General features: G+C 39.9%; 4 protein-coding genes across 5 annotated transcripts; 2 read left to right on the top strand and 2 right to left on the bottom strand.

Moving 5' to 3' along the window:
* Positions 1–4,278: 4,278 nt before the first annotated feature.
* Positions 4,279–7,617, bottom strand: nrn1lb (neuritin 1-like b; the record flags this gene model as incomplete). The annotated part of the gene is made up of 3 exons (XM_079162962.1): positions 4,279–4,582; positions 5,632–5,779; positions 7,563–7,617. 3 exons carry the CDS (start codon positions 7,615–7,617, stop codon positions 4,279–4,281), a joined length of 507 nt encoding a protein of 168 aa, XP_079019088.1.
* A 3,643-nt stretch (positions 7,618–11,260) lies between these two features.
* Positions 11,261–13,430, bottom strand: thap11 (THAP domain containing 11). Its single transcript, XM_079162786.1, has one exon. It carries the CDS (start codon positions 13,123–13,125, stop codon positions 12,310–12,312), a length of 816 nt encoding a protein of 271 aa, XP_079018912.1. The 5' UTR covers positions 13,126–13,430; the 3' UTR covers positions 11,261–12,309.
* Positions 13,431–16,445: 3,015 nt separating this feature from the next.
* Positions 16,446–23,296, top strand: gfod2 (glucose-fructose oxidoreductase domain containing 2). 2 transcript variants are annotated; one of them, XM_079159656.1, is made up of 3 exons: positions 16,446–16,508; positions 17,672–18,015; positions 19,707–23,296. In XM_079159656.1, the coding sequence occupies exons 2-3, from the start codon at positions 17,763–17,765 to the stop codon at positions 20,606–20,608; spliced, it is 1,155 nt and encodes a 384-aa protein (XP_079015782.1). In that variant the 5' UTR covers positions 16,446–16,508; positions 17,672–17,762; the 3' UTR covers positions 20,609–23,296. The 2 variants fall into 2 exon arrangements, with proteins under 2 accessions (XP_079015782.1, XP_079015783.1); XM_079159657.1 differs by having other exon boundaries at positions 16,457–16,504.
* A 661-nt stretch (positions 23,297–23,957) lies between these two features.
* On the top strand, positions 23,958–27,514 carry LOC306700252 (uncharacterized protein). Its single transcript, XM_079165215.1, has 4 exons — positions 23,958–24,272; positions 25,123–25,509; positions 25,672–26,094; positions 27,097–27,514. Exons 1-4 carry the CDS (start codon positions 24,116–24,118, stop codon positions 27,438–27,440), a joined length of 1,311 nt encoding a protein of 436 aa, XP_079021341.1. The 5' UTR covers positions 23,958–24,115; the 3' UTR covers positions 27,441–27,514.
* The last annotated feature ends 96 nt before the right edge of the window (positions 27,515–27,610 follow it).

A 27,610-nucleotide genomic window follows, 5' to 3' on the forward strand; every position in this document is an offset into this window, starting at 1 on the left:
GATCCTGAACAAAGCTCCGAGACTCACGGCACCGGGAGGAGACGCTTTAACTGATGCTCTTCAAGAAAGACTTTCAACAACTCTTCCACAGTAGGCTAGTCCAGGTGTTTGGTTCATCCTCCTGAGTGGGAAACCATGCAAATATATAGCCTACACCCACGCGCACACACGACTCACGTGGTGTAATTGACTATTAAACATTTCACTCTGAGGTGACAAATGTGTCACTAAAGTGTGTACGTTTGCTTGTGTTCTCTCTCTCTCTCGCTCTCTCTCTCTCTCTCTCTCTCTCTCTTCCAAACCATGAAGGAACATTATAAAACATAAGGTAAGTAATAGTTCAAGTAATGTGTAATGTCAGCATGGCTGGATTAACCTTCTAAGGTGCTCCAGTGCAGAAATTCTGGCCCACCTGGTACTCACATTTAGTCTCTTTGTGTTTTCTTTGTAAATGACTTTTGAAGAGGGACAAGTTAACGACATTTGTAAGCATGAGTGAATCCAAAATCACCCACTTATCCAGACTCAGTGGTAATTTTAATAAGTAAACCCAAAACTGAAATAATAGAATGTGTCAAAATTATATTTTGATATTTGGATCTCAAAATTAAGAAATAGCCTCAGGAACTTTACGGTAATAATCTTCATAAAAGTCCTCAATTTTATTTTGACTGTTGTATGTCTCCTCTCTCTCCCCATGTTTCCTGACTATCTCTATTGTCAGGTATCAAATAAAGGCAACAATTATGAGCGTAGATGTGCTGTCAAACGTTTGAACTGACCAGTAGTTAAAGATATTACACAGATCAGGTCATTCTTCACAAACGTATTTTCAACATTTCAACAGCTAACTTGCCTTCTGAGCAAAAATGAAGTTAGTTACACAGGTGTTATTTATAATAGCATGAAATGACATAAATGTAAATCATAAAGACACACAAAAACATCAGAATCAAAGACAGCGGAGCAACTCCTTTAATGGAAAGTTAGCCATGATGTCAGTCTGTCAGCTGCAGCAACCATTGTTTACTTTTCATTTCTTCATTATTGCATATTTATTTAATGTATTTACAGAATCATATATGTAGAGTCGGTGTAGTGCAGTGTACAATGTTGTAGCATTAGTAAATGTGCTCGTAAAATGAGGTCCCAGGCACATGGATTGGATGGTACAATCTGCTACACATGGAATTCATAATCTCAGGCATGTTTCATGCTACACACCATCTGTTAGAGAACATTGGTCAAAATCTGTTAACATTGTTCTAAAATATCACTGACTTTTTGCTTGTATCTTGAGCATTTCAACAGCTGGGCGCAGATTGTGAGGTCTTTGGCGCACAGTAAAAAGATTTCATGGTGATGTTGCTGATTTTTTTCAAGTAAAATGCAGGACGAAGAGAGATTAGAGTGAGCAGGCGCACCGAGGTGTTCTGGGGACAATTCAAAGACCTAGTTAGTTTTTCCTCCAGGCTGTTTTCAGAAATATCTCAGGATTTCACTTTTAAAAAGCCTTATACATTTTTAATGAAGTTACCCAAGATGATGACAGTCATTATATTATTTTAGTAAAGGATGTGGATGGACCATCAAAAAGAAGATTTAAAGAATATATGACTTGACGTGCACGTTCTCATTCTCATGGCATCAAATACCAACGATTTGTCACACCCTTCGGCATCTGATGCCGACAAAGCACCCTTTAGTGTCTGTATGAGATGCTCTTGGCTTTCAAGAAACTACAATATAAACCCATCCATGTCATTAATAGACACAGAGAAAATACTCTGGGTGTTTGACACCAATGCTGAGTTTTTTTTAAGTTAGTGATGTTTGTGACACGCTTTCCTCACAATATGTTTACCTTTTAATGCTTCTGGACCCAACCTTGATGTTTTTTCTCAACCTAACTGAGTGGTTTTGTGGCCTTAACCTGAGCAAGTGCAATGGGTCTGACAAAGCGTCAGTATGTGTCGAGTTGGAATGAGAACATGTTGGACCTGACAGAAAGTGAATCCAGAGCAATTTGCTTTTTTTGGCAGACTAAATAAAATATATATAAAAACAACAAGTTAGTCTGGTAGACTGAAATGCAGTGATATAGAGGCCTGGAACCCTTCACTAATCTTCATTAGTTAGTTGCCTTGAATTATCTTAAGAAAAATTATGGGAAAAAAACTAATATGAAAGGTGGTAGCACACATAACTGACTGAAAATAGACACAACTGATGTTTGCAGGTGTTTACAACTCTACAGGCACACTGCCTTTTGATTCGTACTACTGTAACACCTTCATATCTGTTCATATTTCATGTTTAAAAATCAAACCTGGTCAATATATTCATAGAAGCTCTGACTGAGTCAGACAGCAACAGATTTGAAATCCCCTCTCTGCTCATGGTGACATCGTCATGAGCAAATCAGGGTTATAATCTGTTTTTTAAACATCTAGTCTGTCAGTAAAAAGCAGACAAGGCCAGAGACTTTTTGACACACAGTGTAATTTCAGATTGAAAATCAGGTACAGTACGTCGTGCAAATTGTGTGCAAACCGCATCTGAAATCAACTGTGAAATCTTTGAAACAGCACTATTTAAATCAGCCATTTAACCTGTGAACTTTGGGTTACAGAGGCTGCATGGTGGCATTTAATCAGTGTAACACATGAATATTTCAGCAGAATATAAAACAGGACGTCCACCCGAGGTTTCAGTGACCGCTGCAATAACTTCTTAAATTCAGCATGCTGCAATAATTAAGTTATCACCTCCGACCTTTAGATGTCATACCTGCTCACTTTATGTCAAGTTATGACAATGCTGACACAGCAACACGCCACACAACTAATCATTCATTTCCCACTTACAGTATTTATGCTCTGTGCTCTGAGGGCACTAAGACTTCAAGGGTTTCAAGGTACAACCTGCTACACTGTGGACAAATTAATCTACTCATGATTCTGCTGTTATGAAACAGCTTAAGAGTATTAAGAACACACGCACACACGCACACACACACACACACACACACACATACAACTGACTCAAAAACCCATGACATAAAAGTAATAGCTGCGATTTAAGGAAAATCACTCGGCGTTGTGTTTGTCAGTGCACGTTTAATTTAAGTTTTTTGTCGGGTTAAAATCAGAGTTAATCAAAGAGGCATGTTTCACTCTACACTGCTGTGAAAAAAATGTAATAATACAAATAACCAAAAAACAGAAAACAATACAGTAAGTAAATTGCTATTGTGAAAACCAGTGAATAAAATGCAGTCCGTGTTTGCAATAACAGCTCTGTAACAAAAAAAAGTTATACAACATTAAATAACTTTATAGCAACTGTTAAAGCTATAAGGATGAAACTTGGGGAACACTTGGGAAATGTCCCACTCCCTTCTTCCTTATTATCTTATTTTATAGAGAGTGTGTGCTCTGTGTCCTTTTGAATTGCTCCACTGCATACAATTATTGATTGAAGTGAAACATTACATAACAGAATAGAAAAAGCAACATATAACTGCTTCAAGAAGGACTGGAAAACCACTGAAAGGGTCACATGAAATGACACAGTTTGAACAAGCAATGGCATTTTGCAACATCATGCACACACTGCAAAGTATGCCCCCACACAAAATCTAATTTTCGGATATTAAACTGTTCAAACAGGATGATGAATTAAACTGCACAAAAACACAGTTTGGCAGCCTGTAATAATACTCTACTCTGGATCACACCTGATTGGATCACAAGCACATATGAACACCTGGCATCCTTTAAAATCTCTTTTGTCCTAAAAAATCCAGCAGTATTCCTGATGTACTGCAGTAGTGACAAAAATAAAATGTTTACAACAAATATCAGCTTTTAATTTTAACTTCGAGATTTGTCTTTCAGCTAAGTTATCTCAGTGAGTCGGCGGGCCTTCATCTTCATTAACTGTTCATCACTCCAGCCTACATCATGTGACCAAGCAATAGTAGGCAATGTGAATTTAATCACAATCAATCATCCGCTCATCTTAAGTGACACAGTTGAATATTTGTCAGAATGAAAGCAACTTCTGTGTCAACTTCTTTCTGAGAGCAAATGCCTAAATAGATGCTCCACCTTGTTTTATTTTTTTGTCTTCCAGTTATTGAACTCCTTATTTTAGGATCAATATGTATTCATGATGAGTCTTACTTGTGACGAGTGTTTACCCTGGCGTGTTTGGATGGTGGAGGGAGCTGGACGCTGACGACCAGCTGTCTCACTGAAAGACTCATTGAGTTAATTAACTCCTGAGCAGAAGTAGTAAGGTGCTGGAAACAGGGAACAACAGTGTGCAGAAGGTGGGGCTGTGCTTGTTCGTTTGCCCCTTCAGTTTATCCTGGTTGGTCTGGTCGGAGGTGGGGGGGCTCTGGGGTGCAGGCACAGTGCTGGCTGGGAGGGTGGTGCGGCTGGCACACATGTCATAGAGGTTTCCAGAGAATTGCGTCTTCCTGGACTCTTGTCTTAGGGACTCCCAGACAGCTGCTGCCTCACCGGGACAGCCGGCCAGAGCCGAGTTGGCACAAACATGGAATTCATTCCAGGACCTTCAAGGAACCAGGATATGAGGAGATATCAGTGAAGAAATGTAATGACTGAAAGCCAAGATACAGGTAGAACACAACAATACAGTGATGGGAGTATGGGTAACACCTGAGTAAAAATGAGCCCCTGGTTTAACTCTTCATGTTGCTGGTCTGGTGTTAAGTTACTTTTCTAAGTTATAATCTTAACCTTTTAGGCTTTGTTTATTTGACAACACCTGTGGTTACTGGTGGTGATGGCTGGTACGTTTTAACAGTACAGGTAAATAGAGAGTGCCATTCAGGGGAAGTAAACCTGCTGCAGCTACTCTGTCAGAAAAGCAACAGAAGACGGGCGTTGTTTAGTGCGTAATGTTTTTAATAGAGAAAGTAAAATAATTGATGCTAAGAGACCGAAGAGTCTGAATTAAAACAATACAATTATAGGCCATAAACCCAAAACAATGAGTTAAAAGACTGCTGCGTCATCAGGCGATAACTCTCTGTGGGTTCGTCACTGCGAGCACATGTTACATCCATTGTGAATATAACAAGAGTTTACAGCCATGAAAGCTCCGTAAGTACTTGTTGCTTACTCAATGCTAACATCAGCATGCTAACATGCTCTCAATGATAATGCCAATATGCTGATGTTAACGAAGTATTATGCTTACCATGTTCACCATCTTAGTTTAGTATGCTAACATTCGCTAGCACAAGAAAGAAAGTACAGCTGAGGCTTTTCATTGGGTTTGCAAGCATTTCACAGCAATCAATATCTGTTGAGACATTTTACAAAAATCTAAAAATGTCAGCCTCTTAGTGGCACAAAAAGAAAAATTTAGAGGATCACTAAGCATGAGTAGGATTAATCATACATGCAACAGTTGTTGACCAAAGAGGAGGTGGACCGACTGACACTAACATCCCTTGCGTCACATCGCCAGCGTGTCCAATACGAATAATCGTTATATCAACTTTAAGAATTATAACTTTAACAGTTTGAGACAAGTTGTATCAAGACAGACAAAGCGTTTACTGGATGGTTACCACAGTGATGGGCAGACACACACCTGCAGATTGAATCAATGTCCTGTGTGCTCTGGTCTTTCTGTGTATCCACCAAACTGTCTCCAAGTGTGACTAAACACTGAGCAAAACTCTTGTAGATGGAACCACACGAATAGGGAATTGCAGCTCCGGAACACACAGTGACCAGGCCTAATGGAGCGGAAGAGACAAGAGAAAAGTATATTTACAATTTGAGAAACAAATGTATAAAAAAATGGGTATCAACATATGAATATGGCTAAGAGTTAGGGACGAGAGAGAGAAATACAATCTCTAGATTCTTTGGTACGGAGAGTTCATCTTGTGGAGTGAAGCACATTGTGTTCATAGAGACATGATCCATCTGGTGCTTAGATGGATCAAACAAATACAGAAATATGGGTATAGTATGTAGTATTCCATTCATCTGGACGGATTATACAACCTCAAAGCCAAATTCAGTGTAGGACTGCAAAACCCTGTGTGAGCTGTCTGAGTGCATTGATCAGCTCATACGTAACATGTCCCTCTGAGCCTGGTTTGAGTTGAGCCACTGAAATGTTCCTGTAAAGGTGTGAATTAAGGTTTGACTGGAATATTTAGACATTGATTTGGAATAGAGGACATTTTTGCTTTAACTCGATCCGTACATGAGGCTGTGGATGTGTGTTTCAGTTGTCAAGCTCTCCCTGTGAATAGAACCCACGCAGTTGCTTTGTTGTCAGCCTTGAAGACATCTGTGGACACATGCAGTTGTCAGCAGCCGTTGGTAAACTGTTCCAGGATCAGAAGTGCACTACATGGCGAAAGTATGTGGACACCTGAGTATAATACACCTCACTCTAAAGCCATGGATATTCATTTCTTTATAATTACTATTGACAGACGTCAGACATTTATCGATACATGTGTGCAGATCTTTTATCCAACTTCTACCTTTAGTTATCTGAAGCATTCGTATTTCCCTCCATTTTAACTTGAGCATCAAAAGCATCCAAAACATAGAAAACAGCCTCAGACCTAAAGGGAGCAGAAGTGTCCACGTACTTTTAGCCACATCGTTTAAAAAGGCAACCACAAGGAGCAATTACCCAAAAACTATATATATGTATTATTGTAATTATTTGACAATGTCCCTTCTCTATATTTGCCTTAATATATCAGTGGGTAATTATTTTATCTGCTGTATATCTTTAGCTTTAACAAGTGATCTTCCCCTCTTTTTTCCTGTCTATGCCTCAGACAGATGAGTCATGGCGAATTCCAGGTGTGATTCAACTTGTTCTGTCCTGATTGCTGCCTCAAGAGTTTATTAATCACGTATGAATAGACATTGTTAAAAAAAGTTTTTTGTTGTTTATTCTTGTTGTATTTGCATGCTTGTATCGTGGTTGTTAATTTATTGTTTATCCCACAAGAACGTTTAGCTTGATTTTACTGCAAAACATTTTGTAATTCTCTTTCGATTAATTTCATCGTTGTCATCGATAAAACGTGAAGATGGTTCTTTTTCTTCTGCAGAACAATGTTACTGGAAAAAAAGAAACTAGAAAATAACAGATAGTAGAATTCGCACCTTAATACTAGATGAGGTATCTAAAATGTACACAAACGGGAGGCGAGAGCGGGAGACAGTCAGAGCATGAGGGGACAGTGAGCATTTCATTAAGGTAAGTGCATTTGTAAAACCTGTCTCTCCTCAGTTTCAGAACAAGCTAAATGCAATATTCCTCATCAGTCAACTTAACTACTTTGGAGGGTTTTCTGAACAACCTGCTAAAATTCCTCTGATCAACCTGAGTTTCAAGAAATATGTGCATAAAAAAAGACACATTTGGAAAACTGTGTTCAACATAGGACAGGCAAGAGCAAACTCAGCACTTACAAATGTTTCCAGAAGACTTAAATGCACATAGTCAACACACTGAGACAACAATTAAAGAAACGTCCTTACTGAGGCAGAGAGCGATCGGCAGCAGCATGGTCGCCATGCCTGGTTGGGATTTCATCGTTGGTTCCACGAGTCCCACCTCTGAACCAGAGTCTCTGGTGTGAAGCTCCCACCGACCGTAAGTCCAAAGAGTCCAAAGATGCTGCTTTAAAATTTGATGTGATCTGCCATCCGTTGGGAATTCCTCAGATTGCAAAAGCACAGCAATGCACAGTGGCACAACCCGACTGGATTAACTGTGAAAGGGGCTGTTGCATCGCAGAGAGTAAGAGGATGCTGTGTGCGTGTGTGTGTGTGTGTGCATGCGTGTGCACTGGGGAGGGGCACGAGGCGAGAGCCATGGAGAGCTCGGAGGCAGCAGACCGATGACAGCATCACAACTCAGCACACTGGATTAGAGAGTACTCATTTCCGGTCTTTAGTATTACGCACATTTATTTGAAACACTAATCAATTATATACATATACATCATCATTTTTACCACCTCTACCTCGTTCACACACTTACCTGCTGCAAAAAACAGATTTTACGACTGAACAAGGAGTTCGTCACAAAGGAAAGTAGAGGGAAACATTATCAGAAGTGTCATTTTCATGTGGACAGATGGATGGAGTCCCACTGAGGATAAGAGAATCAAGCTCACCTGGGAGTCCAACACAGACGCAAAGCGCCCTCTGAGAATAGCAGCGACCCATGAGGATCATCCACAGCTATGTGGGTCATGATGGGTTATTGAAGAGCGCTGTATGTGTTAAACACTCTGAACGAAAGGTTGGTAAGAGACACACTACACATGCAGACCCTCATTTTAGATGGGTGATCGTAAACCATCTTCCTTGTTCGCAACGTTTCTTACTTGAGATTGTGTCTTCCATCCCCTGATCTGCCTCTAGGCCTCCAAATCCTCTGCTACGCCCCCAGATGGCTCACACTCTGTGCATTAGTTTAAGTCCCTGTTCACATCTGTATACTGACACAGGAGGAATGGTAACCCATTGTTAATCTGTGGCTTAACACAGCCATTAACTGCAGAATAATCTGTCTGCATCTGAAGCTGCTGGCCTGAATCAATATATCACGGGAACGTCGCCAGCAATTCCAGCTGTGCTTCTTCCTGAAAACATCAGGTTTTTGTACTTTCTTACCATACAGATGTGCTCGAGGTCGATCGAGCTGGATGTGAGGTGTCTGTGAAACACGACTGTATGTTGAAGTCATTCCACAGGTTTTCAGAGATATTTGATCTCTCTGGACTTTTGTTGTTGTTGCATCCATCCTCATTATAATGCTTCACAACAGGAAAGGGAGTTATCTTATTGTCCCTGTTTCTATACAGTATTTTTACTGCAGCTGAATCATTAAACTTGTCAGGTTGTGTCAGAGTGTCCAGATACAGATGTGGGAAGTGTTGCATTAATTGTCCTCCCAGCACAACCAAAGAACTCAAAACGCTAACCAAAACTCATCTTAACGGGGCCGGTTACAATGGATTCCAATAATAACTATGTTGGAATATATATATATATATATATACATATACATATACATATATATATATATATACATATACATATATATATATATACATATACATATATATACATATACATATATATATATATATACATATACATATATATACATATATATATATATATATATATATATATATATATATATATACATATACATATATATATATATATATACATATATATATATATATATACATATATATATATATATATACATACATATATATATACATATATATATACATATATATATATATATATATACATATATATACATATATATATATACATATATATATACATATATATATATACATATATATATACATATATATATATATACATATATATATATATATATATGCAGGGAATGTTTGATACTTTTCTCCACATGTTACTTTCGGTATGAACATATTTTTCTACACTATTTTATTCATTCATCAAATAAAGGAAGCCATTTTTTTTAAATTGCCTGAACACAAGCAGCTGTACGAGAACATTGTCTAAATAAAAAAACACTGCAACATGCAGAATTTTGATTGAAATCAGTAAATATCTGATGACGCAATAAGAAAGGCCAAAGCCTAATGTGACCTGAAAGCTTCATTAAATTTAGTGTATAGGGTATTGATCAGGACAGATACGGCCCTTTAAACGCGGCAGCTCATGCTGTTCTACGTGGTTCAAGAATGTCGATTTGCATGGAACGAGAAAATAATGTGTGCATTGTGATCATTGTAAACAAAAAAATTATCCTATGACAGACTTTGGGGCTGATGGATTCTACAGCAGACAATCAGAAGACTTAAGTCTTTAGATAGAAAGGAATCAGAAGAACTTAGATTTTATACAGTGGCAACCACGGATGTCCGGCTTATACACAGTCTGATGTCAAAACACTGGACTTCAGGATTACATATTGCATACGCTGCAGTTAGAATGTAAAGACGGTTTGATGAATGGCAGTGGCCATTGAAAAGGAAGATAGAGTGAGTAAGTTTGATCGACAGCACTGGATTAAGGCATTATGTAACACTGTTGGGAGTAAAAAAAATAAAAAATCCAGATGAGATTAGGATCTGGATCCTCTCTCTCTCTCTGTCCGTCCATTCATCCGGCTCTCCCTCTTTCTCTGTTTTATGTGATGCATTAACACGGCAGGTGTTCAAAATGACGGATTTTAAGTTTGCTTTGATTAACAGCTTTACAATCACATGAAGACATTCAACATTTCACTGCTTTAATAGGAGCAACAATGAAGCAAATGACCATCCGAGCTGCCAACACACGGACAGATGAACTAGGCCGTACAGACGGGAGCTAAACCTCCGGCTCTTCAAGCTTTTATGCCACCGCCATCTAGAGGGAGAACGTCACGCTGCAACATCTGACACACTTTACCACCTCTTACTGTCTTCTATCAACCTATGAAAATAAACAAAAACAACCAGACACTGTAGTGGTGCACTCACTGAAACTAAAGCACTGAAATCACAGTCAAATAAGATGATCACTTGCAGGATATGGTTTTTCAAATGTGAGGATTTGCTGCTTCAAAAAACTGCCTGTCGTTTTCTTTTGTAACTGTTGACCAATGGAAGAAATCAGAGGACACAACTTTATCTTCTGGTATCTCATAATGGCCACTTTTCCTGATTATTGGACATTTTATGGCCTAACCAATTCATTGATCTGCTATTGTGATCCCTGCATAAATCCATAATAACCCTAATTTACAATATTAACACAAAGATGAACAGGAGTATCAGTGCCTTTTTGTTGTTTCTCAACAAATAACTCCAAGTACAAGTTGATGGGTTGCACACATCGATCACATTCATCTTAATAAGGCAATATCTTTATCAGGACACTCTCTTAACACTGACGGAGTCGCTACATGTTGAGTGAGGCTTTCAGCACCAGGTCACCCAACAGGGCAGCAACCCTGAGATTTGAGTCTTTATGATTTGGGATTTGATATGATGCTCAACACAGCTGGGAATAAATACTCCTACAGCTTAAGTTACTGGAAAAAAGTCCAAACAAGAGCCCGAGACAGAGGACTGCGACCCATTTGGGTTGAGCTACGAGCCCTCAACTTGAAGGTAAAAGCAACAAAAGAAATACTCCAGGAGCTTCTGGCTCATCACTTTGTAACTGTGACTGAGATAAAATCAGGAAAACATTTCAGGGACTGAGAAATTATTCAGTGGAAATCAGCACCATTTCAAAATTAAATTTACTTCAAAATGAGAGCATAGCTGTCAGACCAAGTTCAAAAATCAGAAATGTATGTAACTGTGTATAAAACACTGGTGTACAGGACAGAGAAATGCAGCCACTAAACGTCTGTGAGGAGAAACATCGAATGAATCACACTGAAACAAGCAGGCGCTGTTTCACAGAACAACCTCCGACATAGTTGCATAAAGTATCTGAAGAAAATGTTTTTCTTTGTACTTCTCTTAACATTTTCAAAAAACAAACAAAATGGGTGAGCAAATGAAACTGAATGCTTGTCATCAAGAAACACACTGATAAGATTACATCTTTTGAGTCTTCTTCAAGTTTGAAGGAATTCCTTTAATTCCATTTTCTGTTGATCAAATGTCTTTAGCAGAAATAAAAGGAAAACAACTTTAAAGGCAACTCAGATAAAGTCATTTCATTGGCAAGTGTGCCGAGAATAGTGTCTTGTTCACAATACATCCTCGATGCTTCATCTCGGCCTACTTTACCTCTGCACATCTACAGCGAGACGGTTCTTGCAACAGCCTCCTAATTTCAAGCAAGGAAATCGACACATTAGAAGAGAAATGTTAAAGACAAAAAACTTTCTTTGCAACTAGGCAGTTTTGAGCATCTTCCTCATCAGTCTGGTTATAAGTGTGTAAGCCTGCCTAAATCAGTGCAAAGGTGAGTCTTGGTTGAATGAATAAAATGCTATCTTGGTTTAGCTGTATGTCAATATTGGACTGTGCATGATCCTAAGTAGTTAACCATGGTGTTATTAGTATAGCCTAAGCTACATAAACTAGCCAGCCCACTGTGTCTTCACCACAGACCAACGAAAAACCAGCTCTACTTGAAAACACATTGTCATCGCTCGTGGTTTTATACAAAATAGGTCTGAATCTGCGGACTTCAAACTCCTCGGTGTCATCTCCGTTAGTCTAAGTCTCTGTAACGGCTCGTCTCCGGTGATGTTCACCCATCAGATTTTCTTCCGGACGCTAAACGCCGCAGAGTTTCCGTACAGCAGCCGGTCCCGCTCCCGCACCTCCTCCTGCAGCTTGGCATCGGACACCCGGAGCTGGCGGATGGTCGCCTTCATCTCCTTCATCTTCACCTCCATCAGTGCGATGATGTCCCGCTGCTCGTTCAGTTTCCGCAGCAGCTCGGCCGACGTGGTGCCGGTGGTCAGAGAGTACGAGTGCTCCAGCGGGCTGCTGGTCACACTGACGTACTGCGCGGGCGGCTGGTGCGCGATTTCAACCGATGAATCGTCGGCGGTCAGCTCGTCGCTGCCGACGGCGTAACAAGTCCCCTCGGACTGGGCGGGCAGCCGCGCCGTGCCCAGGTACTCCCCGTTCTGGCCTATCTGCACCACGGTGATGCTGTCATCACTCGCCTCGCCGCCAGCGTTACCCTCGGCTCCTTCGGCCGTGTTGCCCAGGACGTTGGAGAGCACAATCCCGGAGGTCGCTGCGGCCGCGGGGCCAGGAACAGCCGCGGACACTTTCCTGCCTCTGCCCCGCCGACTCCTGCGCTCGTTTACCCCGCGCAGAGGGAAGAGGGACGGCACTCGGGTGGTGTAGGTCTTCCTCCCGCCGGCGAAGTGCACGCTGCAGACCCGGTGTCCTGTGGTGGGTTGGAAGGTGCTGAAGCAGCCACTGACTCCGGCCCGGGAAATGTTCCTCAGCCACAGCTCCCTCAGCGTGGTGTCTTTAGGAAACGTGTAGAAGCGCAGGTCCCGGTCCCGGTGCGAGTTGTTGTAGCACCCAGGAACACAGCAGGTGAACCCGGGCATGTTTATGTCAACACCGAGGCCAAAAGCACGGTCTTCAGATGAAGTTTAGCTTATTTTATTGTTGTTTCTTTATTCTATGCGTTGTTATCAAGCTCAGTGGCCTACAAGCGGAACTACACGTCCCACAACGCTAACAACTTCCTGTTTATTTTTCACCAAAAGTAAGCCGCTTTTCTTCGTACGACGATTGAATCCACCTTAATTTATCCGGACTCGACGCATGCGGAGCTCTTACTTATGCTGAATTTGAGGCTGATATTTTATTTTCGGTGGTAAATGTCTCGTTTTGTTGTTCGTGGTGTTATCAAGCCAACCGTCCTCCACTGAGAACTAGAAGTCCCATAATGCCTTGCGCGTCCTGTCCAGGTCCGTTAGTAGACTACCGCTCCCTGCTGGTCAGCAGGTGATACAACACCCTGAGCTCTGGTGAGAAGTATTGCTTCAATGTCCAGATGTTTTTATTCAGTTAATGTATTTATTAAAACACAGGAAACAATGATGATATGTTGAAGAACAGCATATATTTTTCGGAATAATCATGTTTCTGAGGAAAATACTTTAATTGTCTGCTTACATTTGCAGAGATACCAATTTCCGTGCATATAATAAAACTGGTTTATTTGCAGCTCTGCACACCCACACAGGTGTTTTCAATTACATTGGCTTATTATTGCATTAGTCAGGTAAATGTTTGAGTACACTGTATATCCATGGTGATCTGTTGGCCCATGTTAAGTTTACTGTGACACCAAGATGGCATAGTATTGAGTGAATTAGACATAGAAAAAATATGGCAACAAAGTGACAATACATATTATTGAATAGATTTAAAGTTAGAATAGCAGTGGGAATGTGTTGAATTAAGTAACATTTAACAAGTAATGTGCTCAAATGTGAGTTGATATCATTTATTTTATTTAGTGAATCCAACTCAATTTAACCCATATAATTAATAAATATAAATCAATTTTACCAAAATATTCAGTAAATGTAAATAAATTTCATCCATGTTTAGATTTAATTTATTTTTTCAACACTTTTTACTCAAAGTTGTAGTACTTAAAATGTTTTAAAAGTAACCATCTTTTTTAGTTTTTAGAGTCTACACTTCAATTAAGTCCCCCTTTCCAGTGAAAATAGAAAGCTGTTAGTTACTTACATGCCAGTAACGTTACATGACAATGGTGACTGTTTAAACGCTGCCATGCCACCTTGAAAGGGTTTGACACCGTTTATCACTCAGCACTTCATTTTATTTCTGGTGATCATTTTAGACCGCATCATTGTATCGTCCCTGGCCGATATAACGCCGCTTTTGCTCCCATATGTTTAGTGTGCACGAAGAGCCTCATACGTTTCAAAAGACCATCAAGTAGAATGACAGTTTATTTTGGCAAATCCAATAATATGTTTAAATAAATGTAATGTCAAGGTCTGTGAATGCTTTGAATAGTGATAATGTATTTTAGTTTGAATGTGTAATTGTTGATATGTTACATTTGGTTATTGATGATTTCTGTGTTTGTATTGTTTTGTGATTTTAAAACATTGTATGTATGATATGACTATAAATGGTTGATATTTTATTTTCATGTTTGTTTTCTGATAATGCAATTATTGTATGTATGCATGTAACCATGGCACCATTGGAAATGAGAACTTGGTCTCAATGGGTCAGTTTAACTGAAAAATGTAACTAACAATTTTCTTTTTAAATTCCCTGATGTAACCAAACATGAACTAATAGCCTAAATCCTGGAATTAGGCTATAAGTAAAAGCACCTGTGAAGGTGGACCATGGGGCTTTCCAGAATTTCAATGAAGCCGGTAAATATCCACATCCTCATACTGAACACACATAAACCCAAATTAGGAGTGTTCCATATCAATATCAATCAAAGATTGAATGTAGCACATTTTTAAAAGAGTTATTCTTAAAAGAGTTTCCTCCACCATATGCATGTGCAACCCAAAGCAGTTTGCAATAAATGTTAGGCTTAAAAATTGGATCGTATAGTATTATATCAAGCATCCATGCAGGGTAAAATCCCATAAATCCATGTGACAGAATGTTCATACTGAAAGGAAATACAAGCTCTTGTTTAATTTAAATTCCACCCAATTTTGAATATGTTTTCTTCTACTGCTTTGCCAATTTTTCTGTCTAAAACAGAACATTAAAACCATGCATGTATGCATGTGGTCATCCACCTCATGGCCTTGTAGATTCCTCCTTTGGGATTGAACTTGTGGAGGCAAACACAAAAAGCCCAGAATCTCAAGATGTTGGATATTGTCGTCATTCCTATCATCCCCATACAACCATTACTCCACCTGCAGACACATCTGGATACAATCTACTGATCCACATGTCAAACACTTCTCTGCACATTAGCAGACACAGCTGTAGTTTGAGGGGTAGATTACAGTCAGACCCGATACATCCTTTGATGAAATTTGACAAGTTCTAAATCAGGTAGATATTTTTATGCTACAGAAAACAGACTTAGTAGTCTGACTCAGAAGTTAATTTAGCTTCAGACCTTATTGCCTAATGTTAAAGGATATTTCCAAAAGAAACAACTTCAAATTTGAGCAAACTGTTTTCAACGAAATAAACAAAATTCAAGGAATATTTTGGGGAAACTTAAACATGCTTTATGCAAATGAGCACTACAGGATTGTAACTGCTCCAACAGCCTTCATCAATGTATAATTGGTATTCACTGAGCAATATGCTACTCAAAAACCTTGTCGTTATTTTCTGAAATATTTTACCAGAGTGTACTCTATATATATACTCTACATAAAAAGGAAACAACATAGCCTAATAGGGCTACACGTTTTACAAATCTGTAGACACCTGCCAGTCAGTCTGCAATGAACCATACAGTTAATTCCACAGAAACCATAACAGGCCTGTTTAGGTGTATTTTTAAGTAACTTCATATTGTTGAAAATGTTACTTGTTGAAATGCCCCAAACTAAAACTAAAAGCAAATATGAAGTCACTACCGTACTGAATCATGGGAAAACATGGTGTCCGACCAAAGAGTGCACTTGCTCAACGGGAACATACTAGTTACCTCAGTTCATCTTTCTTGTTTTAGTTATTTACATTGTATCTAAAAATAAATAAATAACGTGTTTCACAGGGAACAACTTCCTGTAGGTTCGTTACATTAAAGCCATACATCGAGTCCAGCTAGTGGCGTCTGCGTACCCTTTACTTTATTCTCTACTAGTGACCCATCTCCTCTCTTGTAGTGTCCTTGTCCCTCCACACGGTCCTGCCGTTGCTACTGAAGTTACCATTAGCAACTGGGCAGCGCGCGACTGAACAGCTTCAACGGCTGTTGGTGTGGTCCTGGTAAACACAGTAGGTAGCTAACGTTTCATTTCACTATGGCGGGTTTTATATACCAAGTCTGAATACCGTTAGATGGATCTACTTTAGATATTAACTCTGTAAAGTATCTTCATGTATCGGGAGCTGTTGGCCCGGCTAGCTGAACGTGCTAGCTAGTGTTATCAGTAGTCTAACTAGCTTAGTGTGTGTGAACCATAGCTACCCGGAGCATTATTCGCCTATATTAGTCACATTTGTGGCCACTTTTCGCTAGTTTGTGGTATCGTAACAAATATGGCGAATACCCAACTGACTATTGATCCCTCTAGCGATGATTTCTTTCGGAATGGCTTTGTTATCTGACCAGCCGACAGCAGCACAGCGCGGCTAGGTTACTCTCAGTGGTGTCCGTGTATCAGAGAGTGAAGCCTGGTTTAATGTATGTTTGTTTGGCCACGCTGTTTGCGCCCTTAGGTGATGCAATGTGTAAAAAGCGAGATCTTATATTTCATGGCTACAGGTACTGTCAGGTACTGTCAGCTACTACCAGCTACTACCCCCACCCTCCTACTTTAAGGTGGGTCATACTGTGGGCAGGTGCCCCACCACACAATCCCATTAACAGCAATTAACATGGAGGAATGAGATCCACAACAGTTGAAGGTCCGTAACAGATGGCCTGTCTCAGGGCAACGGCACAGACATACACTGCATTTGAGGTAGAGCTCTCCAGAGGTAGAGGTGACGTTGACTTTCGGTGGGTGTGGCACATCTGAGGAATGGCATGTTAACTATGTAGCAGGACACAGTGTAAGTAGAGAGATTACTGATAAGAAATACTGGTCTAGACCTCCATCGGATGTGTTGGTCTTGTTTGTTGATACAGTCACTAGAGATAGGATAGATGTCGTCCTCTGAGACACGTTATTGTCTGTGGTTTGGTTTATCATAACATTTTGATATAGATTAAATGTGTTACGGTCTGCTCTTGAATCCTGCATTACAGTAAAGTGTTTTTCTGAATTTATTTAACTGCTTTAGCTGAATAAACATTGAATGTATTTACGTGCATGTTCACCTTAAGTTGAACTACAGTATTGTGTGGAAGAAACATAAAATTACAACAAAAAAGTGTGATACTCTTTAATTTTTTCAATGTCACATAGTATCATTGGTCTCTTCTTGTATTTTTTACAGGTACGGTAAGCGCTCCTGGACTTTTAGGCTCTTGGGATATCGGTGAGGCTCGCCATGGTTAACACGTAAGGTCGCAGTGAGTGGCGCTGCCATGTTGCCAGGAGTCGGTGTGTTTGGCACGGGCAGCACAGCCCGAGTGCTCGTCCCGTTGTTGAAAGCTGAAGGCTTTGAGGTTCATGCACTCTGGGGGCGAAGCGAAGAGGAAGCGTGCTGCTTGGCAAAGGAGCTCGGCATCCCCTTTCACACCAGCCGATCTGATGACGTCCTGCTGCATCAAGATGTCGACCTCGTTTGCATCTCTATACCGCCCTCAATGACGAGACAGATCGCTGTCAAAGCACTGGGTAAGAGGTCATAAACACACATTCACTTTGACTAAAATCCAGATTATTTTTTTTTTACTTTTGTCATGCTGTCCTGTCCAAAAATCTTGGGCAAATTGAAAGTGTATAACTTGAACTTTTACCCTAAACATTTGTGCTAAGCCTACATACATTCATAATTATCATAATTCATAAAGACCTACAGCAGTGCAATTAATTAATTAATTAATTAATTAATTAATTTACATATAATAATTCATAATTTTTGTGTTCATGATGTCACTCAGATTAGATCAGTTTTCTACCAAAAGGCCAAGTCTTACATTCCAGTGTCCACTGTTTCCTATATTACCAGTTACACGCCCAGCTGTGATCACACCCAGTTGGGCGTGGCAGGTTAGATCTGCAATAGATATTAACTTTTTGACTGCAATGACAGTACTCCCCAAAGGATGCATATACTGAAAATGTAACACATCTCTCTGGGTTCATCCTTGAGATGTGATTATACCCGTAAACTCAGGGAACGTAGCAATTTGAGGGGGAAAGAAATAAAACAAACCTTACCGACAGAAACGTGAACTGAAAGCCCTCGCATTTCACATTTGCTAGTAGCACATTGAAGCAAACATAACACATTGTCTTATCAGAGGAGAGTTGATCTATAAAGTTAACTTACTGTATCTGATGGAATTCCTGAGTGTTGACCTCAGCTTCCTGTTTTAGTTGCAACTTCCTGAGTGTGTCCCCCGCCAAAGGACTTGTCCACGGCAATACTTCCAAAGGGAACTCGTATATGAAAGCTATACACACCTTCTGTGCTATCACAGAGCACTGAGACACTAAGCCTGCGCTATATCTTCAAATCATAGTTGATACACACTCAGGTGCCATTTTAATACAGGTACACCCAGCTACAACAAATGCAGTCTAATACAACAGTTTAGAAAAAGAATCCTACCTTTTTTACTGAAACTATTTAATAGAGGCATTGAATCAAGTTTATTGAATTATATTGAGAGCTGTTTGTATAACTTTGTCTGCCCTGATTGATATAAATGAAGGTAGGAACTTACTGAATGTGAAACCTAAATTGAAAATGTTTATGATACTTGCACATTTTCTTTAGCAAGATAATCTTCACAAATGAACACCATTTTTAAAGCATAATTGCAATAATTAAAGTTTCGGATATAAACAAACTTTACCACAGTCGCACAACTTCAACTTCACTACCGCTAAGCTTCCAACTTGAGATTTCCAAACTGGATTTTGCTCGCCTACAAACGCGTTTCCTGAGTGACGTCTAGCGTAAATCTAAAGTTAAAAAGTTCGCAAAAGCGTGAGTACAAAAACAACAAGGCTGTAAAGGTGGACTAGTGAGGAGTTGAGTTTCTGTGTTAGGTGTAATGTCCTACACAGCGTCTGTAGTCTCATTTGTTAGCAACCGCCTTTTTTAAGACGCGTAAAAGCTAGTGTGTTAGTTTATGTTCTCAAACAAAATGTGAACATTTCTTTATATTTTGTTAATCGCAGACATTATTTTAAGCATCTAACCAAAGAAACATTAAGAAAAACCATCATCTTCAAGACAAGGGAACCGGAAGTGCAAACTATGCTATAACTCATTTTAGGACCTTTTACTGTAGCACTCTATTGAATTCAGTGCTATCTGTTAATGATAACCTCGGTCTTTCCCTCTCTCTTTGCAGGTATTGGTAAGAATGTTGTGTGTGAGAAAGCTGCAACTGCTGTGGATTCATTCAAGATGGTGACTGCAGCCAGATACTACCCACAGCTGCTCAGCATTATGGGTAATACCCTGCGCTTCCTGCCAGCTTTTGTGGCAATGCGCCAGCTGCTGGTGGAGGGATACGTTGGAGAAATGCAGGTGTGTGATGTCCGAGTCTATGGCCCCAGCCTCCTGGACCAGTCCTACGGCTGGACATGTGAGGAGCTGATGGGAGGAGGCGGCCTACACACCGTTGGCTCGTCCATCATCGACCTTTTAAGTTACTTAACCGGTGCTCGAGCCCATCGTGTCCACGGCCTTCTGCGGACCTTTGTCCAACAAAACGGTTTGATCCGAGGCATCCGCCGCGTCACCAGCGATGATTTCTGCTTCTTCCAAATGTTGATGGGTGGAGCCGGGTCCAGCTCTGGTGGTGTGTGTTGCACCGTGACGCTAAACTTCAACATGCCGGGGTCATTTGTGCACGAGGTCATGGTAGTCGGATCCACCGGGAGACTGGTTGCCAGGGGGGCGGAGCTGTACGGTCAACGCAATGGGAGTAAAGGTGAGGAACTGTTGCTCGGCGACAGTGGGTGGGTGGGACCAGAGGTGAAAGAGATGCCCCTGCCTCACCTGCGGGGGCTGAGCTCCATGGTTAAGGCACTGAGACAGTCTTTTCAGGCTCACGAGGAGCGCAGGTCGTGGGCACGAGGACCGGTGGCCATGGCACCAACGTTCGAGGACGGCCTCTACGTGCAGACGGTGGTGGAGGCGGTGAAGCGGTCCAGCTGTAGTGGAGAGTGGGAGTGTGTTGAGATCATGAGTCAGGAGCCAGATCCCAATCACAACCTGTGTGAGGCTCTGCAGAGAAATAAGAACTAAATATTATATTATTGAGTATTTATACACCCAGTGCAACTTATACATGTGTCTGACAAAACTGGGCTCTGAATGTTTTTCCTTTAATTACCCATGACTACTTTTTGAATTTTTACATTCTGTCACATAATGAGCAGAATACTTTAATTTAGAAAACATGACTGTGTAGTGGATGTTTGTACCCTCGCAGTTATGATTTGTTTGTACACTAAGGTTGTTGCCACAGCTCCATTATTCTGATTCCCAACAAAACTATTTAAATAGCTACCTGTTCACACGTTTATTACCTTTGCCGTGCGAAACACTTCGACACAGTTGTTATTCTCACTGAAGCTAGAAGTCATGGAGTCATGACTGCACATTTCCTGCTTAATGAGGTTGATAAATGTCACCTGTCAGAAAGGCACCACACCTACGTCAAATATTGGCCCAAGAGCTAAATTCCATGGGAGTCAAAAAACAACCTTTCAATGGATGTCTGACCCCATTCCTCACTTTAATGATCATATCTGGATATATTTCTGTATTTTAAGAAACATGCAGGTTGTTGTGTTTTACTGATAATCAGAGATAGATCTAATAAGCTTATACTTCATATTTGTAATTAAACAAGAGCACAGCTCTTCCTGAGGTAGCCACATGTTTGAATATTTCCTCTTTAAAAGGTTTTTATTTATATTTTATAAAGTCATCAGACCATCAGTAGTTAGTGTTTGCCAGAGTTTACAATTACACCAATAAATGGTTGAATGGGCATCAACACAATCAAAACAACTTTAAGTTGGTGCACAGGCATATACTTTCTTCTAACTGCCCAATTTTGGGCCGTGACCAATTGTTGATTGTCATTTAGTAAGGTGGCTCAGTGAAAGGTGACTGTGCAACCAAGAAAACATTAGAATCTCTGTTGTACATAACATTTAGACATGAATAGCACCTTATTCTGAAAGGAAGTGTTTAGCTCTGAAATGAATGTGAGTATCAGAGCATGAGCATGATTTGACTAACAAAACAATTCAAATGATGTTACATTGGAGCTCAGCCTCTTTAAACTTCAGAATAATGGAGCTGTGCAGAGTTTTGTTTTATTTGTTTATGTTTGTAATGGTTGATAATAAGCATCCAGTCAAAGATTGCAAGAGGGGCTTGTAGGTGTTTATGTTCTGACATAACACGGCATACATAAGATACCAGGGATTGAGTAAAATAAGCTATGTAGAAAACTGAATAATAAAAAGTCTAGTTTGTAGCATTGCCCCTCAAAATACCCAATTCTTAAAGTGATACCTAATCTTAAGTCTTTATTTTGGCTGGAAAGATATTTCCTTCTTCACAGACAGAACAGCTACCAGTGAGCTGGAAGTGTTGCCTGCTGCAGTAGTACAGTAGTGACTTGTTGTCATCGTGGAAAAAGGATCTAAACCATCGAAACTTCTACCATATGTTCAATCATCATTTCATCAAAATGTACTACTTCCAGATATATATACACACTACTGTAATGAGGGTGACGCAGTGTTTTTATAATATAAAACGTTGGCTGGATTAAATGTAACATATAGAAGGACAATGGTGAAGTGGATTATGCCTCAGTGAAAGGCATTTATAGGAATGTTTGGTAACTGTTTTCCACTGTGTGAAAACTCCCCAATGGTAAATTATTTAACCATTGAAACTGACTGTGAAGAAGGAAACTAGCATCTTTTTAAAGCCACCTGTCAAATCGACAGGTTGAGCATTTGATGCTCGGATTATAGATTTTAAGGTGGAGTATCGCATTAAAAAGAAATGACAGATTAGTGACCTTTTATTGTTAAACTGTTGAAAGTTTTAGATGCAAACCCTGAGAGTATTTGACAACTAAATTTTGCTTAAAAGGTTTGTTTACATGTGCTATCCATTAAAGTAATTTAATGTTTTTATAATTAGATCTATGCATCTATGCATTTAAAGTACAGGAGACTCGACCCCCCCCATTCATTCTGAAACCTTACTGATCTTTTCGTTGAGTAGAACCACTGGACTAATTGGCTCAGACCAAGAGAAGGAAGTGTGAAACAGTTTACATTGTTGTTGTTGTCACTCACTGCATCTCAGCACTGCTGAATATCCTGAGTAATATTGGGCCTCAGTGCTCCTACTGCTGAGTCAGGAGGTGAAGACAGAAACCGTGTGTTACTTTGATTTGATTGGTCTGTTCCCTTCTTAGGATGCATACACTTTACACGCTTACCTCACGCTATCCCAACAGTGCTTTACAAAAACAATGAATCAAGTTTACATTCAGTGTCTTTATGAAACACATCACATTTGTCTGCAGGATGTTTCCTTAACCCACCACTATTAAAATGCATTCCAACTAAGTTTTCACCTTCTTGTTGCTCTTGTTTTGTTGTTTGCACTGATAACTGATAAAATGCCACATATTTAATATGCAGTGTGGTGCTCGCACCGACCGGCTTACTGCAAAAATGAATTTACCATGTCTGTATAAGGAAGACTTTTTGTATTTATTTATGTCTTTGTGTGGAATACGTTTCCCATCCTTCATTCTGTTCAGTGTGTGTGTGTTTTCAGCCTGTGAATTTCGGTTGTAATATTTATCTTGTTTAGAGTTAGTGTTGTTTTAATTGATAATATGGCTTTTTGAGCACAATGTGTTGCATTTAAGTTGGGAAACTGTACTGTTCATCTACCTGACAGATATTTCCTTAAATAAATACAGTTGTAATTATTTAGTGTTGTTGTTCAAACTTCAGTTTATTTATTTTGCAAAGACAAATATGACCTCTACCTGCCAAGTCCCTCATCTCCATAGAGCCGTCGTTTGTCCATGGGAGCATTATGCTGCAGTCATGTGGGCATTACATGATCTGATTGCTGCATATATTACATTCAAAATATATATTCTAAAGCTGTTTAGTACCTTTTTTAATATCAGTTTTTATTCCAATGGGACAAGTAAAACGTTACACATGCCATGTTACTGGTTTTTGTTTATAGTTACACATGCACATTTCTTAATACATGAGCAGGAATTACCTGAATTACAGTCAATACTGGTGTGTGGTACATATGGTTCCATATTTATAATGAAATGCATCCATTAGAAATTAATTTATTTAACAAATGTGCAACAGACAAAGTAACTTACGCTTCGACATTCAATTTCTGAAAAGGGACTAATTTATTTTCATAACAAATCATCTCATATTGGAAATGGTCACGGATGTATGAGGAAAAGAGCGGAAGTTGTTCGTAAACGTTTGTTTTATGACAAATTCTGCCCCACCCCGGAGATGACGTCTGGCGGCAGCAATGCATTGTGGGTCAAAGTTTAGCAAAGAATAAACCGAATAAACTCCAAGCTAACGCCACTGATTCTTACTGTTGTCTGATTATGTTGTAACTACTGAGCAGTGGAGATTACATTATCTCTAATTTGCACCGATACTAGGCTGAATATGAGCTAATATGAGCTAGTAGTTCTTATCTGGACCACTAAGGTTGATGCTGCGGATGATGGACCAGGGAGAGCGGTCGATACCGACCGAAAAAGAAGCGTCGTTTGGGGCTTTTTTAAAACCGTTGACGAAGCGGATACCGGAAACAACTTCTACCAACGGCCATGAAGACATGGAGACGGACATTAAACCGTTCTGCTTCGGTATGGCTACCTTTATTACACAAATGCTTGCTGCTGTACGCTTAATTTGCGGATTGCGTGTAGCAATGTGGTATCAAATTATTTATTATTTAGCCCCACGGTTTTAAATCCTTTGTCGGGTAGTCTATGATTTAATTGAGATGCGAGATTCACTGGTTCCCATTACGTTTGGCAGCTCCATTGCAGGAACAAGATATACTGAAAAGTTGGATGAGGAAGAGGAGCGACTGTTGTTGTTTAAGTAACGGATGTGATGTAAAAGTCCCGCCTCCCGGCTCTGATGTCCAATCAATCTCCTGCGAGAGTACACGAGAGAAGTTTGCTTATTTTATTATATTCTTATACCTAGCCAAGAAGGTTTGAAGCCTAATTTATACATCTGGAAATGAGATGCTGTGCGACAGTTGTATTTTCTGATGTTGTGGCTGATAATCTCCATGTGGTTGTGTAGCACTCTATTACAGCATATTACATTACATTACATCATCATTGCATTATTAATGATGAGAGGACAGCTTTTTGTCATCTTTTTCTGTCACATCTGAAATGATAAGAAGCTGAAATGATAAGAAGCCAGGAAAAGCAGCATGTTGTCGTAATAGTGCTGAAATAAATGTAATATATAATTGAAAATTAATGAACTCAACAATTTTGCTTTTAAGTGAATTGTTCAAGTCAGAAAATGTACCAAGCAAAAATGGCAGATACTAGATGCTTCTCGGGTGTGAGGCTGTGCTGCTTTTCCAATTTTTCTTATTCCAATTATATGACATTTTATATCAACGTATTAATCAATAATTAGTCATTAGTTGCAGCCCTAATTATAACTTTTTGTTTTCCTCTCATTTAGTGGAAGTGGCTCTGGAGGACGGAGACTCTGACACCTTTACCGTGGTGAATGAAACTGGTTTTAACTCTGCTGTAGACGGCATCCCAGAAGGTGCGCAACGACATCTAGTAGAAGACATAACACATGAAGAGGCGAGTGACGATCGCCCTGTGAAACGTAGACGGAATAAACGCAGCTTGATTTGGAGGCACTACGAGGAACTGGACAGTTTGGCTGCTGCTCGTTGCTGCATTTGCATGAAGTTACAGTCCTTCGAGGGCGGCAGCACCAGCAACTTGCACCGGCACATGTCAAAGAGACACCCGGAGGTGTTTTCTCAGCTAGCAGCAGAACGGCAGCACCCACCACCACCACCCCCCCACTCATCACAGAGCTCAGATGCTAATGGTGACAAATATGCCTTGATAGAATATAATCTAAACTACATTACAATGTCTGCAGAATTTAGATGACACTGAACAATTAGTTAGTTATGTTTAAGAATCATATCAACCAGTAATGAACGTTTACTTGCGGACCTAATCATAATTTTGTTTTCCTCTTATTTAGTGGAAGTGGTTCTGGGGGATGGAGACTTTGACACCCTTAATTCTACCATGAACGGCGTCCCGGGCGGTGCACAAGGAGGTCCAGCAGAACAAATACGGCATGAAGAGGCGAGTGAAGACCACCCTGTGAAACGTAGGCGGAGTAAACGCAGCTTGATTTGGAGGCACTACGAGCAACTGGACAGTTTGGCTGCTGCTCGCTGCTGCATTTGCATGAAGAAGTTACAGTACTTTGAAGGCGGCAGCACCAGCAACCTGCACCGGCACATGTCAAAGAGACACCCGGAGGTGTTTTCTCAGCTACTAGCAGACGGGCAGCACCCACCACCACCACCCCACTCATCACAGAGCTCAGATGCTAATGGTGACGCATTGATGCCACCAAAGAACGTTGGGGCGACAGAGAAGCAGAGACAGTTTTCTGGTAATGTATTATAGCTCACTGTTGTTTGTGTGTATAATGCATTCTGGCTTTTTCAAAGACACATTGTGGAATAAGTGACATTTATAAATGTGTTGTTTTTACAAGAACCTCTGCATTTATTAGAAGACAAATGTTAAATGTTGTCTAAACACCAACCTAGATGAAATACAATCTAAAATACTCTACACTGTCTGGTCAAAGAATAATAAAGACAAGATTGTGAACCACATATTTGAGGCCAGCTTTCAGTACATGACAGCATGAATACATTTAAGTTGGTACCAGAAGGTATCGAGGTTAGTTAGATACCCAGCCCTGGTTTTATCTTGTTTAGTTTGAAACATCAGCCAGGTCTCAAATGGGAATATATTTTTAGCCTTCTAAAACAGTAAACTCAGTATTTTGGTGTTTGGACCAATGCTCAAGCAAAATTATTTCCATAGACGATTAATCCAAACAATTAATAGTTTAAATAACATGCAAATTAATAGATTAGTCTTCTGTGATATTAAACTCAAGATAGATGTCAAAACGTGTAAAATTAATCAATTAATCTAGAAAATAGTCAACAGATTAATATTTAAGTAAAAATACTAATTAGTTGCAGCCCTAAATTAGAAAAAAATATTAAACTTGTTAGTTTTACTTTGTTAGTGTATTTTTTATTTAACCAAATGCTTTAATTTGGGCAACAGCATACAGTTTGGTATGGTTATATAGTTCTCTCTGTAAATTTCCTTTATAGTCCAACTGCAGAAGAAGTAAATAGAAAGGTAAAGCATCGTCCAGCACATTATTTAAGTACTTGTGTTGTCATTTTCGCAGTAATTTCAAGAAAGCAATTTGGTATCTCAGCATATCCCCGTATGTAAGTTGAGTGGATGAATCTTCTACACGTTTAAAATAATCAAAGTTGTTTAAACGTTTTCATTTTGTGGTTCTTCTGTATTCAAGATTGTAATGACACTAAACACGTGACCTTCTCTTTCCCTCCTCTTACAGGCCTGTTAAAAGTTTCTAAAGCGTCTGAAGGAGAAAAGCGTGTGTTCAGGAGAGAGCGGGAGCTGATAGAAGCTCTGAGGAGAGCGCAGAGAGAGGAGGCCCGGGCTCTGGAGCAACAGAGGGAGCTGCTGGAGAGGCTGCGTGTGGTGAATGCCAGAGAGGCGGCTGCAGAGAGGGAGCAGATTGAGTCACTGAGGACAGCACAGCTGGAGGAAGCCAAAGACTTGAGTAGACAGAGAGAAGAGGTGCAGAAGGAAAAGACAGAGCTGCTGGAGAAATGGGAGGAGCTTCAGCAGGAAAGAGAAGAACTTGTCTTGTTTTCCAGTGGACAGCAAGCCTCCTGATTCTTTCACAATATGACGGTCGTGTCGCCGACGTTCCTGATTTTAAATATTTTATAAAGGCTTTGGGACTAATGCAAACACATGTTGATGTAAAAATGTGAATTTTAGTAAAATATATTTTGCAAACAATCAACTTGTTTTTGTTTCTGTCACAGCTGTGTTGCGCTGCT

This window comes from Pholis gunnellus, assembly GCF_910591455.1.
Source record: "Pholis gunnellus genome assembly, chromosome: 1".
In the NCBI taxonomy this organism is placed as follows: Eukaryota; Metazoa; Chordata; class Actinopteri; order Perciformes; family Pholidae; genus Pholis; species Pholis gunnellus.

Excerpts from the sequence above, each read along its gene's own strand:
- gfod2 (XM_079159656.1), top strand. The coding sequence starts at position 17,763 with ATGTTGCCAGGAGTCGGTGTGTTTGGCACGGGCAGCACAGCCCGAGTG. Across the intron at positions 18,016-19,706 it reads GATCGCTGTCAAAGCACTGG|GTATTGGTAAGAATGTTGTG; the intron begins GTAAGAGGTCAT and ends CTCTCTTTGCAG.
- thap11 (XM_079162786.1), bottom strand. The coding sequence starts at position 13,125 with ATGCCCGGGTTCACCTGCTGTGTTCCTGGGTGCTACAACAACTCGCAC.
- LOC306700252 (XM_079165215.1), top strand. The coding sequence starts at position 24,116 with ATGCTGCGGATGATGGACCAGGGAGAGCGGTCGATACCGACCGAAAAA. Across the intron at positions 24,273-25,122 it reads CATTAAACCGTTCTGCTTCG|TGGAAGTGGCTCTGGAGGAC; the intron begins GTATGGCTACCT and ends CCTCTCATTTAG. Across the intron at positions 25,510-25,671 it reads ACAGAGCTCAGATGCTAATG|TGGAAGTGGTTCTGGGGGAT; the intron begins GTGACAAATATG and ends CCTCTTATTTAG.